Genomic DNA, 14,922 nt, shown 5'->3' with positions numbered 1-14,922 from the left:
GTTATTTTTTTTTACAATTTTGGTTTTCACGTAGAAGTGATTTTTTTTTATAGTTTTCTCCCCCTCACTTTTATATATAATTGTTTGGATGATTTATCGATGGGTGAATCAGTGAAATGGTTCTTTGGTGTTTCAAACATACTATCATAACCGCTTAAATGTCTCTTTCTGTCTTGTAGGACTTCAATCATGTTGCATCAAAAAAATAATTTAGTTTATTGATTTTTAACATATAGCTTTTGAAACAAATTCAATATGAATTGAGAAAGGGCTCGACTTAACCAATCAACATTAGCCATGACTATGATCAAATCAGTCTCATGGTTTTAAGCACAAAATATCTGGATAATATAGTAGAGTAGATCTTGTTTTAATTTTTAAAGAAATTTCAAAGATTTTCTCTATCTTTTATATCTATGTAAAAATTCATTTGCCCTTATGGTCCCACCCTACCCCCGGGAATTCTGATTTGAACAAACTTGAATCAAGACTACATAGGATGCTTCTATGTAAGTATAAACTTTTCAGACCAAATTGTTTTTGAGAAGAAAATCCTTTTTAAAATGTCAACGAATTTTCAATAATAATTCTAAATCATCTCCCCTCGAAAGAAGGCTGCCTTTTGTTAATACAAACTTGAATTACTACCCCTTAAGAATGCTTTGTGACATGGATTGGCTAAGTAGTTCTGGAGAAGAGAAAAAGATGTGAAAAATTAAAAGACGCCACAGACTACGACAACGAAAAACGGACATATATATTTTGATAAAAAAAAGTTCACTGGAGACTTCGACTCAAATAAGCTAAAACGTTTACCTGGATATTAACAACTTAGTCATGAGATTATTTCCTGTGAAATCCGAAAGGTTTCCAACAAACCAAGCTCACTTTTGTTTATTTCTTACATTTAAGTTTGAAAAAGTCATATCGATTAGAGATACATTTAATAAACATATGCAATTATGCATATGTAGCTTGTCAATAGGTATTTCAAACGAAATTTATTTGCAAATACAAATGTCTCAGATATAAACCGCATGTAGAGTATTTCACATGGATATAAATTTGCCTGTACACGTGATCAAGTCCTTTGAAGTTAAAATTATAAGCGTTTGACCCGTTTAAAATTTCACACACAGAAATAAACGTTTCTACAATTTTTAGGTGCAAAAGTAACTGTTTTTTGAAAAGCCTTTTATTAAATACAATATTGTCAGTATATATATATATATGTATTAGCATCTTTGTAAAATTCATGTTAATTCAACAAAAAATGAAGACGTAAAGATTTCAAGATAGGGTTTTTTGTTGTTTTTTTTTTGGGGGGGGGGGGGTAGTCAAAGACCATGAAACAATGTTTTTACTATTTACTTATTGCTAGTTTAGTTCATTATAAATTAAGTTCATGTATATATTTTGTTTTGGAAAAAAATTATATACAAAAGCTTAGGTGCGAACAGATACAACTTTACCCACTCATATGCAAATACACACGACATCAGTCAACTAGACTACAATTAAGTGCGCTTTGCAATTACTTTTAAACAATAATTATAATATAATTAAACAATCTTGAAAGTGTATTTTGCAATTTAGTTTACTTTATTTCTGATTTTAGTATGCCATTTCAATTTCACAAATATATCCTCCGATCTTTATTCCACCATTAGCGTTATGGAATGCGTACCCATCTTGTACGTGAAACAACAAGCAGTCTTGTGGAGATCGATCTGTTCCGTCTGGTTCTCCTCCTCCAAAAGCAAAATACCTCATTTTGGTCATAGTTCCGTGTTTGATCCACCTCCAATTTCCTCCTGCTTTTCTTCTATTTGTGTTCCTCCCGCCAACAAAGTACGAAATTCCTTTAAATAGGATTAGATTGTTTAGTATACATGTGTTACTTTTTGATTAATGTCTTATCTATTGTCTTCTTTTAATATTGAATTAACATGACCTTTAACATTACCCTTCGTCATTTCATTTAATTTGTCCTTCATCAGCATGGCCTCTTCCAGTGTTTCAAAATTAGCAAGGTATCCACCAATCTGAAGACATCTAGCCTAAAAGATTTAAACTGTATGCTATAATGCATGCAATTTATTTACTTGAAATAAATGTATGAAAACTGCATGTTTTTAATCCTTTGAAGAATACACAAACTGTACATAAACATCAGTATTTGTTCCCTCCTATTAAAATTTGCAATTGCTTTTTGTAATGAAAGATTTTCTCAAAATTTTAATGTTTGTTAAAGAGAAAAAAATTATTACTATGAATGAAAGATTAAAATTTACTCGACTGGAGGGTTATCTTATCCAATTAAGATGCTTCAATGTACATGTATCGCCACTAAAAATATCTACCGAATACTTTCTTGTCTTATTTATCACAAAATATATATATAAGATTGATTGTTACGGTTTTGAACACTAAGAATCTTTTTTATATTATATATCTAATTTCATCTAGATCTTGTGGATATCTTTGGCTATCGTAGGTTATTTTAAAAAAGGGACAATCAACGTTCGTTGCTTTTAGATTTATCTAAGTGGCTCGCAGCACTAATATAGGGACATTGTGTTTAGCAAATGATAAAAACAGATTTCTTCAACTCACAAACCCTTCATCTCCTGATACAATGTCGTTCTTTATCAAGTAACAAGAATTCTGGTACTGGGAAAATGTTGTGGGGCATCTATCTAAAGTGACCGTCGAAAAAAGATGGCAACAATGAAAAGTATGTTCAAATTTTTTTGAGGAATTTCAGCAATATTAAACAAGTTAATCTAGCTCTTTTTTTAAAATTTAGCGAATTTTGCAAATATACCCCCAACTATCTCAATGGCATCGATTTCTACGTAACTCCCGGACGCCGAACCATCCACATCGATTCTCAGCTCGTCTACTGGGAACATGGTCCGCTGTAAGAAAGGAAGATAAATTCATAAATAAAGGGGTACTCATATATTGTGTTTGTTAATCACTGTTCATAACATATATAGAAAAATAACGTACTTTAATTTGTGGAGAAAACTTCCTTGATTTCCTTATGACATGAGCATGAGTGGCATTGAATATATCCACCCACTGATTCTGTCCGTCTTTAGCCGATATTTTCACCACTGCCCCAGCGTGGTACGTTTCGTAGATGTTCACTTTAGTCATAAAGATTTTCCTTGGAAATTTTACCTAATATTATAATAGTAGTGAACAACACATATTATTACATATGTTTATTATTCCTGTAAAGGAAATATATTCATATCGTTCATTTTTTGATGGCATTTTATTTCGACTTTTGAAATTTTATTCGTCGAAAGGTTAAACATTTTAAAAACTAATTTAAGTTTTTTCGTAAAACATTAAATACCAAATAACAACAGATCTTAAACCATGTAAAATTACCAGTAGAAAAAAAACCCAGGGATTAGTTAGTCATATACTTGATACATTCTTATGCCAGAAATCTTAACATTGAAAATTCAATAATTCAAGCAAATTGAACTAAAAATGGCAAAATTAATAAAATGAATGCGAATGTACCTCTATGAAATGGACCCTGTCAAATTGGCCAGTCGCCTGTGCCCAAGTGCCAGAAATGCTGCCATACCGAGGATAGACGTTAGGTTTTCCCAAAACTTGTTGTGCAGAGAAACTGGAATCAACATCCATACATTAAAAAGTACTCAAATCTAGCTAATTAGAACGAATCTGAGATTTTACTGTATTATTTTGTTTACCCTCCGCTGTTGAACTGGATGGAAAACTTCGTTACTTCGGAGGCCCAAAGATGTATGCTTGCTTGGATGTCTAGTAATTAAAAGGAAAATAATACCTCTATATACACTCTTCTCTTTATATCGCGAGTTCCAAGGCCATACAATATTTAATGAAATTAAATAAATAAAAACACAATTAAATGGATACTTCATTTCCTAAACAATTTTAGTTGCTTTGTTTTCATAAATCATCATATCTTAACACAAGCAAATAAAACACTTTTCTATAACACAGCCGGACTTCCAATGCCGCGATACAATGCTGTCTTGCTCCATGATTCCTTACACTCACAAATAACGGAGTGAGAGGGATCACGGGGAAAGACTAAGATACAATGGAATTCTCTATTTTTTAGGGTAAATAAATCTTGTGGTTTAAAAAATAGCACACGGATAAGCAAATTAAATTTAATCAAGAATATTTCAACAAAGCAAGTTTAATATAAACTTTATTAAAAGCACTTTTAGAAATGATCGCCTGGAACGGTTCTTTTTAAAGATAATAAATAAGTTATATGAAACCAGAATACTTCAAAGATATGCATCTACATGTATGTATATTTAAACAATAAAATACGTTCTTTGGTGATTTATGCGGGACATGAAGGTGGCGACAATGCAGAAAAATACATAAACCGAGTTAGCAGGTTATGAAATTTTTTTTATGCAATATTTTCTACCTTCACAAATCGCATGAAATATCAAAGAAAGCATCTTATTGTATATTTACATCTTTCTTTTAAAAAATGAATAAATTGATTGTAAAACGTAAGTTAAAGTAACTAAATTACTCTTAATGTACATAAGTACGTTAGATTAAAGTTACAGCATAACCGTCTCCTATGGGAATTTGAGTCTGACATCATCGAGATTATTTCGTGCAGTCCAGGATTTGTCTTAGGTTGCTGTAGTTTTCGACTAGTCGATAAATGGGGCGTGTAGATTTCAGTCTGACTGTTTCTATAGAGCTATGAATTAACTTAAAGTTTCCATAAGAAATAGAAGGAATCATACTAGGAAGATCTACATATAATGATATGATTTCTTATCAATTACCTTCTAAGGCTTAAATAAATACGGTAATCATATCTGAATTGTTTAAACAAGTTCTAAATGAAACTTTTAGAACCAAGTTTTTACCTTGAAAAGACAAGAAAACCCAGACATATATTAAATACTGTGCATGGGACTTCATTACTAGACAGTCACTATAAATGTTTTGAAATTCGATCGCATTGTTTTATATAGAATTTGAAATCTACGCTGTATATTACCAAGTTTTGCAGATAATATTTCAAAATGATTTTTACATTGCATGTTTTCATTATACGACTTAAAAATTATTTTTCTTATCAATTACAAGGTAAATAAAACAAAGAACAAGTGCACTTAAGCTATAGAGAATGGGCCCTTTTTCAGTGCCGTTTATATGTAGAAAATATCATCAAATTGCTTTTTTCTCATAATAGTTAAGCACTCATGGATACTTCTGATTTATATGCACGCTTAAATTTACCAAAATTAGAATACAATTAAAAAAATTGAGGATTTTTAAATGCCTATAAATAATCTAAATCCGGAAAAATCGAACCGAACCTACTTGAATTGTGTCTATTTAAATCAGAGGGAGGAGACATTTAAATCAACATTGCTCTGTTGGTGGATCGATTGGCGCGTTTGCTGAATTATACTTTATGCATTATTTTACGTCTGAAAAAAAAATCGAATGAAGCTTTGAAGTTGCATATTACCATAGTGACAAACAAATATTCCTGACCATACAAAGATGAAGGAAAGCGATCTAAAACGTGTCAATGTTTTACAGTGAGCACATTTGACAAACGTTTACCTGGATAGAAACCACGTGATTGTTTGAAATAATTTATTCCATGCGTGAGTTCAAACATGGGTCACGCAGGTAATAGATTTCGCTTGCTATAGGAAAAGCCTTGAAATTTTCATACGTTTTTACATTTTTTAGGTACCAGCCTAACCGAGTACAATCTTCTTACTTTCACAGGAGTTTACTAAATGTATAATGCGTATATTGTCTTTTCCACAAGTTTGTACTCGGTTAGGCTGACAGTAAACAAAGGCTTTAAAATGAATGCCTGTCCTCGATTTACCATACAAAATCACGAATGTCTGCTGACCCCTACTATGTTTTAAAGCTTCGTGCTTTTCATAAACAATAATTTCAGCGCTAAAACTTGTTAATTCTTATGGAATAGATATCAATAGATAATGTTAAGGAAAAAAATATGCTTAATTTGATTCTTCATTTTTTCACTTTTCACCGGGGCCCATAAGTGCACTCGTCCTTTGGTTTTTTTTTAGTTTGTTTACATCGTATTACAAGCTATGGATTACAATCTAGTTGTCACCCAGTCTAATAAAAATTATATAAAATTAAATATAAGCACGTTTACCTCAGTCAAATATCTATGTTTGTCATGCAAAAACCCAACGAACAAACATACAAAAAACAAAACACGCATCAACCACTAAAATTTTTTTGAAAGAATTGGATGTTTCTTGTGTAACGAGATAATAGACAATTGTGATCTTTTAAAATCAGTTGTATGTAAATATCAAATTTCCGCCGTTTTTCTTCATACTGAATATTTTAGCATACTTTTAAGGTAATCAAAGGTGACAGAATTTTAAAAAAAATAAAATGGACATTTTAAGCTATTTTGAAGACAAATTGCGGTGAATGCGGCAATTTTTGAATATTGGTCATTTTACTGAATAGAATGATCATGTAAGGAATATTATGAATTTTAAAATCATAGAAAATTGTTCATGGACAATTATTCACATTCAGTGTATATATCCCCTTACGTTTGCATTGGAAATCAGCGACGTTCAGTTTTCTATGAATACACTTCGCTAATTCATGCGTCATGTAAAAGATAAACGTCTTCACGTGTTTCGAGTATATTTATTTTTGTAAGATTAAATGAAACGTTCAACATAACCAAACAATACACATGTTTTCATACAAATAGACATTACTATGAATATAAATATAGACATTCATTGCTTAAATAAACGGTTTATAAGTGTTACCATGGTCAACACCATGGTCAAATAAATAAAAACACACTCATATGCAAATACACACGACATTAGTCATCTAGACTACAATTAAGTGCGCTTTGCAATTACTTTTAAACAATAATTATAATATAACTAAACAATCTTGAAAGTGTATTTTGCAATTTAGTTTACTTTATTTCTGATTTTAGTATGCCATTTCAATTTCACAAATATATCCTCCGATCTTTATTCCACAATTAGCGTTATGGAATGCGTACCCATCTTGTACGTGAAACAACAAGCAGTCTTGTGGAGATCGATCTGTTCCGTCTGGTTCTCCTCCTCCAAAAGCAAAATACCTCATTTTGGTCATAGTTCCGTGTTTGATCCACCTCCAATCTCCTCCTGCGTTTCTTCTATTTATATTCCTCCCACCAACAAAGTACGAAATTCCTTTAAATAGGATAAGATTGTTCAGTATACATGTGTTACTTTTTGATTAATGTCTTATCTCTTGTCTTCTTTTAATATTGAATTAACATGACCTTTAACTTTACCCTTCGTCATTTTATTTAATTTGTCCTTCATCAGCATGGCCTCTTCCAGTGTTTCAAAATTAGCAAGGTATCCACCAATCTGAAGACATCTAGCCTAAAAGAATTAAACTGTATGCTATAATGCATGCAATTTATTTACTTGAAATAAATGTATGAAAACTGCATGTTTTCAATCCTTTGAAGAATACACAAACTGTACATAAACATCAGTATTTGTTCCCTCCTATTAAAATTTGCAATTGCTTTTTGTAATTAAAGATTTTCTCAAAATTTTAATGTTTGTAAAAGAGAAAAAAAATATTACTATGAATGAAAAATAAAAATTTACTCGACTGGAGGGTTATCTTATCCAATTAAGATGCTTCAATGTACATGTATCGCCACTAAAATATCTACCAAATACTTTCTTGTCTTATTCATCACAAAATATATATATAAGATTGATTGTTAAGGTTTTGAACACTAAGAATCTTTTTTATATTATATATCTAATTTCATCTAGATCTTGTGGATATCTTTGGCTATCGTAGGTTATTTTAAAAAAGAGACAATCAACGTTCGTTGCTTTTAGATTTATCTAAGTGGCTCGCAGCACTAATATAGGGACATTGTGTTTAGCAAATGATAAAAACAGATTTCTTCAACTCACAAACCCTTCATCTCCTGATACAATGTCGTTCTTTATCAAGTAACAAGAATTCTGCTACTGGGAAAATGTTGTGGGGCATCTATCTAAAGTGACCGTCGAAAAAAGATGGCAACAAGGAAAAGTATGTTCAAATTTTTTTGAGGAATTTCAGCAATATTAAACAAGTTAATCTAGCTCTTTTTTTTAAAATTTAGCGAATTTTGCAAAAATACCCCCAACTATCTCAATGGCATCGATTTCTACGTAACTCCCGGACGCCGAACAATCCACATCGATTCTCAGCTCGTCTACTGGGAACATGGTCCGGTGTAAGAAAGGAAGATAAATTCATAAATAAAGGGGTACTCATATATTGTGTTTGTTAATCACTGTTCATAACATATATAGAAAAATAACGTACTTTAATTTGTGGAGAAAACTTCCTTGATTTCCTTATGACATGAGCATGAGTGGCATTGAATATATCCACCCACTGATTCTGTCCGTCTTTAGCCGATATTTTCACCACTGCCCCAGCGCGGTACGTTTCGTAGATGTTCACTTAGTCATAAAGATTTTCCTTGGAAATTTTACCTAATATTATAATAGTAGTGAACAACACATATTATTACATATGTTTATTATTCCTGTAAAGGAAATATATTCATATCGTTCATTTTTTGATGGCATTTTATTTCGACTTTTGAAATTTTATTCGTCGAAAGGTTAAACATTTTAAAAACTAATTTAAGTTTTTTCGTAAAACATTAAATACTAAATAACAACAGATCTTAAACCATGTAAAATTACCAGTAGAAAAAAAACCCAGGGATTAGTTAGTCATATACTTGATACATTCTTATGCCAGAAATCTTAACATTGAAAATTCAATAATTCAAGCAAATTGAACTAAAAATGGCAAAATTAATAAAATGAATGCGAATGTACCTCTATGAAATGGACCCTGTCAAGTTGGCCAGTCGCCTGTGCCCAAGTGCCAGAAATGCTGCCATACAGAGGATAGACGTTAGGTTTTCCCAAAACTTGTTGTGCAGAGAAACTGGAATCAACATCCATACATTAAAAAGTACTCAAATCTAGCTAATTAGAACGAATCTGAGATTTTACTGTATTATTTTGTTTACCCTCCGCTGTTGAACTGGATGGAAAACTTCGTTACTTCGGAGGCCCAAAGATGTATGCTTGCTTGGATGTCTAGTAATTAAAAGGAAAATAATACCTCTATATACACTCTTCTCTTTATATCGCGAGTTCCAAGGCCATACAATATTTAATGAAATTAAATAAATAAAAACACAATTAAATGGATACTTCATTTCCTAAACAATTTTAGTTGCTTTGTTTTCATAAATCATCATATCTTAACACAAGCAAATAAAACACTTTTCTATAACACAGCCGGACTTCCAATGCCGCGATACAATGCTGTCTTGCTCCATGATTCCTTACACTCACAAATAACGGAGTGAGAGGGATCACGGGGCAAGACTAAGATACAATGGAATTCTCTATTTTTTAGGGTAAATAAATCTTGTGGTTTAAAAAATAGCACACGGATAAGCAAATTAAATTTAATCAAGAATATTTCAACAAAGCAAGTTTAATATAAACTTTATTAAAAGCACTTTTAGAAATGACCACCTGGAATGGTTCTTTTTAAAGATAATAAATAAGTAATATGAAACCAGAATACTTCAAAGATATGCATCTACATGTATGTATATTTAAACAATAAAATACGTTCTTTGGTGATTTATGCGGGACATGAAGGTGGCGACAATGCAGAAAAATACATAAACCGAGTTAGCAGGTTATGAAATTTTTTTTATGCAATATTTTCTACCTTCACAAATCGCATAATATCTAAGAAAGCATCTTATTGTATATTTACATCTTTCTTTTAAAAAATTAATAAATTGATTGTAAAACGTAAGTTAAAGTAACTAAATTACTCTTAATGTACATAAGTACGTTAGATTAAAGTTACAGCATAACCGTCTCCTATGGGAATTTGAGTCTGACATCATCGTGATTATTTCGTGCAGTCCAGGATTTTTCTAAGGTTGCTGTAGTTTTCGACTAGTCGATAAATGGGGCGTGTAGATTTCAGTCTGACTGTTTCTATAGAGCTATGAATTAACTTAAAGTTTCCATAAGAAATAGAAGGAATCATACTAGGAAGATCTAAATATAATGATATGATTTCTTATCAATTACTTTCTAAGGCTTAAATAAATACGATAATCATATCTGAATTGTTTAACAAGTTTTAAATGAAACTTTTAGAACCAAGTTTTTACCTTGAAAAGACAAGAAAACCCAGACATATATTAAATACTGTGCATGGGACTTCATTACTAGACAGTCACTATAAATGTTTAGAAATTCGATCGCATTGTTTTATATAGAATTTGAAATCTACGCTGTATATTACCAAGTTTTGCAGATAATATTTCAAAATGATTTTTACATTGCATGTTTTCATTATACGACTTAAAAATTATTTTACTTATCAATTACAAGGTAAATAAAACAAAGGACGAGTGCACTTATGGGCCCCGGTGAAAAGTGAAAAAATGAAGAATCAAATTAAGCATATTTTATTCCTTAACATTATCTATTGATATCTAATCCATAAGGATTAACAAGTTTTAGCGCTGAAATTATTGTTTATGAAAAGCACGAAGCTTTAAAACATAGTAGGGGTCAGCAGACATTCGTGATTTTGTATAGTAAATCGAGGACAGGATTTCATTTTAAAGCTTTTGTTTACTGTCAGCCTAACCGAGTACAAACTTGTGGAAAAGACAATATACGCATTATACATTTAGTAAACTCCTGTGAAAGTAAGAAGTTTGTACTCGGTTAGGCTGGTACCTAAAAAATGAAAAACGTATGAAAATTTCAAGGTTTTTCCTATAGCAAGCGAAATCTATTACCTGCGTGACCCATGTTTGAACTCACGCATGGAATAAATTATTTCAAACAATCACGTGGTTTCTATCCAGGTAAACGTTTGTCAAATGTGCTCACTGTAAAACATTGACACGTTTTAGATCGCTTTCCTTCATCTTTGTATGGTCAGGAATATTTGTTTGTCACTATGGTAATATGCAACTTCAAAGCTTCATTCGATTTTTTTTTCAGACGTAAAATAATGCATAAAGTATAATTCAGCAAACGCGCCAATCGATCCACCAACAGAGCAATGTTGATTTAAATGTCTCCTCCCTCTGATTTAAATAGACACAATTCAAGTAGGTTCGGTTCGATTTTTTCGGATTTAGATTATTTATAGGCATTTAAAAATCCTCAATTTTTTTAATTGTATTCTAATTTTGGTAAATTTAAGCGTGCATATAAATCAGAAGTATCCATGAGTGCTTAACTATTATGAGAAAAAAGCAATTTGATGATATTATCTACATATTAACGGCACTGAAAAAGGGCCCATTCTCTATAGCTTAAGTGCACTTGTTCTTTGTTTTTTTTTAGTTTGTTTACATCGTATTACAAGCTATGGATTACAATCTAGTTGTCACCCAGTCTAATAAAAATTATATAAAATTAAATATAAGCACGTTTACCTCAGTCAAATATCTATGTTTGTCATGCAAAAACCCAACGAACAAACATACAAAAAACAAAACACGCATCAACCACTAAAATCTTTTTAAAAGAATTGGATGTTTCTTGTGTAACGAGATAATAGACAATTGTGATCTTTTAAAATCAGTTGTATGTAAATATCAAATTTCCGCCGTTTTTCTTCATACTGAATATTTTAGCATACTTTTAAGGTAATCAAAGGTGACAGAATTTTAAAAAAAATAAAATGGACATTTTAAGCTATTTTGAAGACAAATTGCGGTGAATGCGGCAATTTTTGAATATTGGTCATTTTACTGAATAGAATGATCATGTAAGGAATATTATGAATTTTAAAATCATAGAAAATTGTTCATGGACAATTATTCACATTCAGTGTATATATCCCCTTACGTTTGCATTGGAAATCAGCGACGTTCAGTTTTCTATGAATACACTTCGCTAATTCATGCGTCATGTAAAAGATAAACGTCTTCACGTGTTTCGAGTATATTTATTTTTGTAAGATTAAATGAAACGTTCAACATAACCAAACAATACACATGTTTTCATACAAATAGACAGTACTATGAATATAAATATAGACATTCATTGCTTAAATAAACGGTTTATAAGTGTTACCATGGTCAACACCATGGTCAAATAAATAAAAACATAATTAAATACAAATTTCATGTCTTTATCAATTTTAGTTACGTTGTTTTCATAAATCATCACATTTACGAGAAACAAAAGCTATAACTCAAACGGGCTTCCAAGGCCGCGATACAATGGAGTCTTGCCCCTTGATTCTTTACACTCTCAAATACATGTAACGGTGTGAATGGATCATGGGGCAAGACTAAGATACAATGAAATCTCTTTTTTTAGGTAAATAAATCATGTTGTTTGAAAAATAACACACAAAGAAGTAAATTAAATTAAATCAAGTAAATTTCCAGAAAGCAAGTCTTCTATAAACCTCATTAAAAGCACCTTTAAAAGTGACAACTTGTTAAAGGATTTTTTTTTTTAAAATCATTAAAAGATATGAGATCAGAATACCTCAAAGATATGCATCTACGTGTATATATATTTAAACAATATAATTTTTTCTTTGGTGATTCATGCGGAATGTGAAGGTGGCAATATTGCAGATAAATACATAAACCGCGTTAGCAGCTTATGTAATTTTTTCTGCAATATTCGCTACCTTCATAAACGCATGAATCATCAAATAAGGGAACTTATTGTATATTTACATCTTCCTTTTAACAAACTAATAAATTGATTGTAAAAAGTAAGTAAAAGTTACTGTAGCTAAATTACTGTGAAGTTACATTAGTATGTTAGCTGAAAGTTAGACCCAAATCGTCTCCTATGGGATTTTGCGTCCGACTTCATTATGATTACTTCGTGCTGGTCATTGAGGTTTCGACCAATCAATAAACGGGGCGTGTAGAATTCAGTCTGATTGTTTCTATAAAGCTATGAATTAACTACAAGTTTCCGTAAGATATAGAAGGAATCATACTAAGTTGATGTAAATATAATGATATGATTTCTTATCAATTACTTTCTAAGGCTAAAAATAACTACGGTAATCATATATGAATTGTTTATACAAATTTGATATGAAACTTTTAGACCCAAGTTATTACCTTGAAAAGACAAGATAATCCAGACATATATTTTATATTGTGCATGGGACTTCATCACTAGACCGTCACTATAAATCTTTTGAAATTCGATCGCATCGTTTTATATAAAATTTTGATTCTACGCCATATATTCGTAAGTTTTTCGGATAATGTTTCAAACTGATTTTCATATTGCGTGTTTTCTTTATACCGTTTAAAAATTATTTTACTTATCATTCACAAGGTAGATAAAACAAATTGGTTTTATATTTAGTTTTATATTTAGTTTGTTTACATCGTAATACAAGCTATGGGTTTCAATCTAATTGTCACCCAGTCTAATTAAAAATAGATAAAATGAAATATAACCACTTTTACCTCAGTCAAATATCTATGTGCATCATGCAAATAACCAACAAACAAACATACACAAAAACAAAACACAAAAAAACGCACCAACCACTAAAAATCTTTTTGAAAGAATTGGATGTTTCTTGTGTAACGAGACGATAGACAATTGTGATCTTTTTAGATCAGTTCTATGTAAATATCAAATTTCTGCGGCCAAGCGTAGCCACCGTTTTTCTTCACATTGAATATTTTAGCATACTTTATTGGTAATTAAAGGTGACAGAAGTAAAACAAAAAAATTTAAATGGAAATTTTTAGCTATTTTGAAGACAAATTGCGGTGAATGCGGCAATTTTTTAATATTGCTCATTTTACTAAATAAAATGATCATATAAAGAATATTGTGAATTTTAGAATCATAGAAAATTGTTCATGGACAAATATTTACATTCAGTGTATATATCCTTTTATGTTTGCATTGGAAATCGTTCAATTTTCCATGAATATACTTTGCTAATTCATGCGCCATGAGTACAAAGAGAAACGTCCTCAAGTGTTGAGTATATATTTTTTTTTGTAAAATTAAATGAAATGTTCAACAGAACCAAACAATACACATGTATTTCATACAAATGGACATTACTATGAATATAAATATAGGCATTCATTGCTTAAATAAACGGTTTATAAGTGTTACCATGGTAACTAAAGAAATTTTAACAATAACATTTTTTTCAATTTGATCAAACGTAAATGATTTTTAGTGGATAAATTTTAACATTTTAACATGTTGTTTTTACTTGGTAAAAGAGACAATATATATGAAAGTTGAAAATTGTTGCTATGGTAAGAAGGTAAAATCAGTGTAATCATTAAAATCTGTATATTTTGGGGTATTTTTGAAGAAATACTATATATACTTTTGTCATAATATTTTAAGTAAATTGAATGGAATGACCTTACATGTCCCCAACTTTCCTAGAGTACCAATTAAAGCTTCATTTTAGCAATAGAAAATGCCGTTGCTATGACGTTTTTAACAATTTCTGTCTGATTTTTTATAGTCTACATAATTCCTTAGCAATGTTAACGACACTTTTATGCTTTTGAATAATGCTTAAATACATTTGATTTACAAGTCTATCATGTTTTTTACACATAACAAACAAGAATGGTTCTAATTTTCTTATCTTTTGTTATCTTTATGTATATTTTGAAAACAGCTTGATATTATAAGTTTGGTTTTATGAAAACTTCTTTTGGACTTTAACAATTATTTAAAAATCAAATTTTGAAGAAAAAAATCCGGTTTCCTT

The 14,922-nt window shown here is 30.6% G+C and overlaps 1 protein-coding gene and 2 long non-coding RNA genes across 3 annotated transcripts; all 3 read right to left on the bottom strand.

Annotated features, from left to right (window-relative positions):
• Window positions 1–1,333: 1,333 nt before the first annotated feature.
• LOC136269597 (uncharacterized) lies at window positions 1,334–4,974 on the bottom strand. Its single transcript, XM_066076721.1, has 8 exons — window positions 4,920–4,974; window positions 3,741–3,810; window positions 3,544–3,655; window positions 3,016–3,189; window positions 2,828–2,921; window positions 2,617–2,699; window positions 1,967–2,060; window positions 1,334–1,862 (listed from the first exon to the last, which is right to left on the bottom strand). The coding sequence occupies exons 1-8, from the start codon at window positions 4,972–4,974 to the stop codon at window positions 1,615–1,617; spliced, it is 930 nt and encodes a 309-aa protein (XP_065932793.1). The 3' UTR covers window positions 1,334–1,614.
• A 2,016-nt stretch (window positions 4,975–6,990) lies between these two features.
• Window positions 6,991–8,334, bottom strand: LOC136273026 (uncharacterized). The gene is made up of 4 exons (XR_010711147.1): window positions 8,240–8,334; window positions 8,028–8,110; window positions 7,379–7,472; window positions 6,991–7,274 (listed from the first exon to the last, which is right to left on the bottom strand). It is a non-coding gene; the product is annotated as an uncharacterized lncRNA (long non-coding RNA).
• Window positions 8,335–8,433: 99 nt separating this feature from the next.
• On the bottom strand, window positions 8,434–13,372 carry LOC136273025 (uncharacterized). The gene is made up of 4 exons (XR_010711146.1): window positions 13,277–13,372; window positions 9,152–9,221; window positions 8,955–9,066; window positions 8,434–8,600 (listed from the first exon to the last, which is right to left on the bottom strand). It is a non-coding gene; the product is annotated as an uncharacterized lncRNA (long non-coding RNA).
• Between the last annotated feature and the right edge of the window lie 1,550 nt (window positions 13,373–14,922).

Source organism: Magallana gigas, chromosome 2 (assembly GCF_963853765.1).
Source record: "Magallana gigas chromosome 2, xbMagGiga1.1, whole genome shotgun sequence".
Lineage (NCBI taxonomy): Eukaryota > Metazoa > Mollusca > Bivalvia > Ostreida > Ostreidae > Magallana > Magallana gigas.
This window is presented reverse-complemented; position numbering and strand designations above follow the sequence as displayed.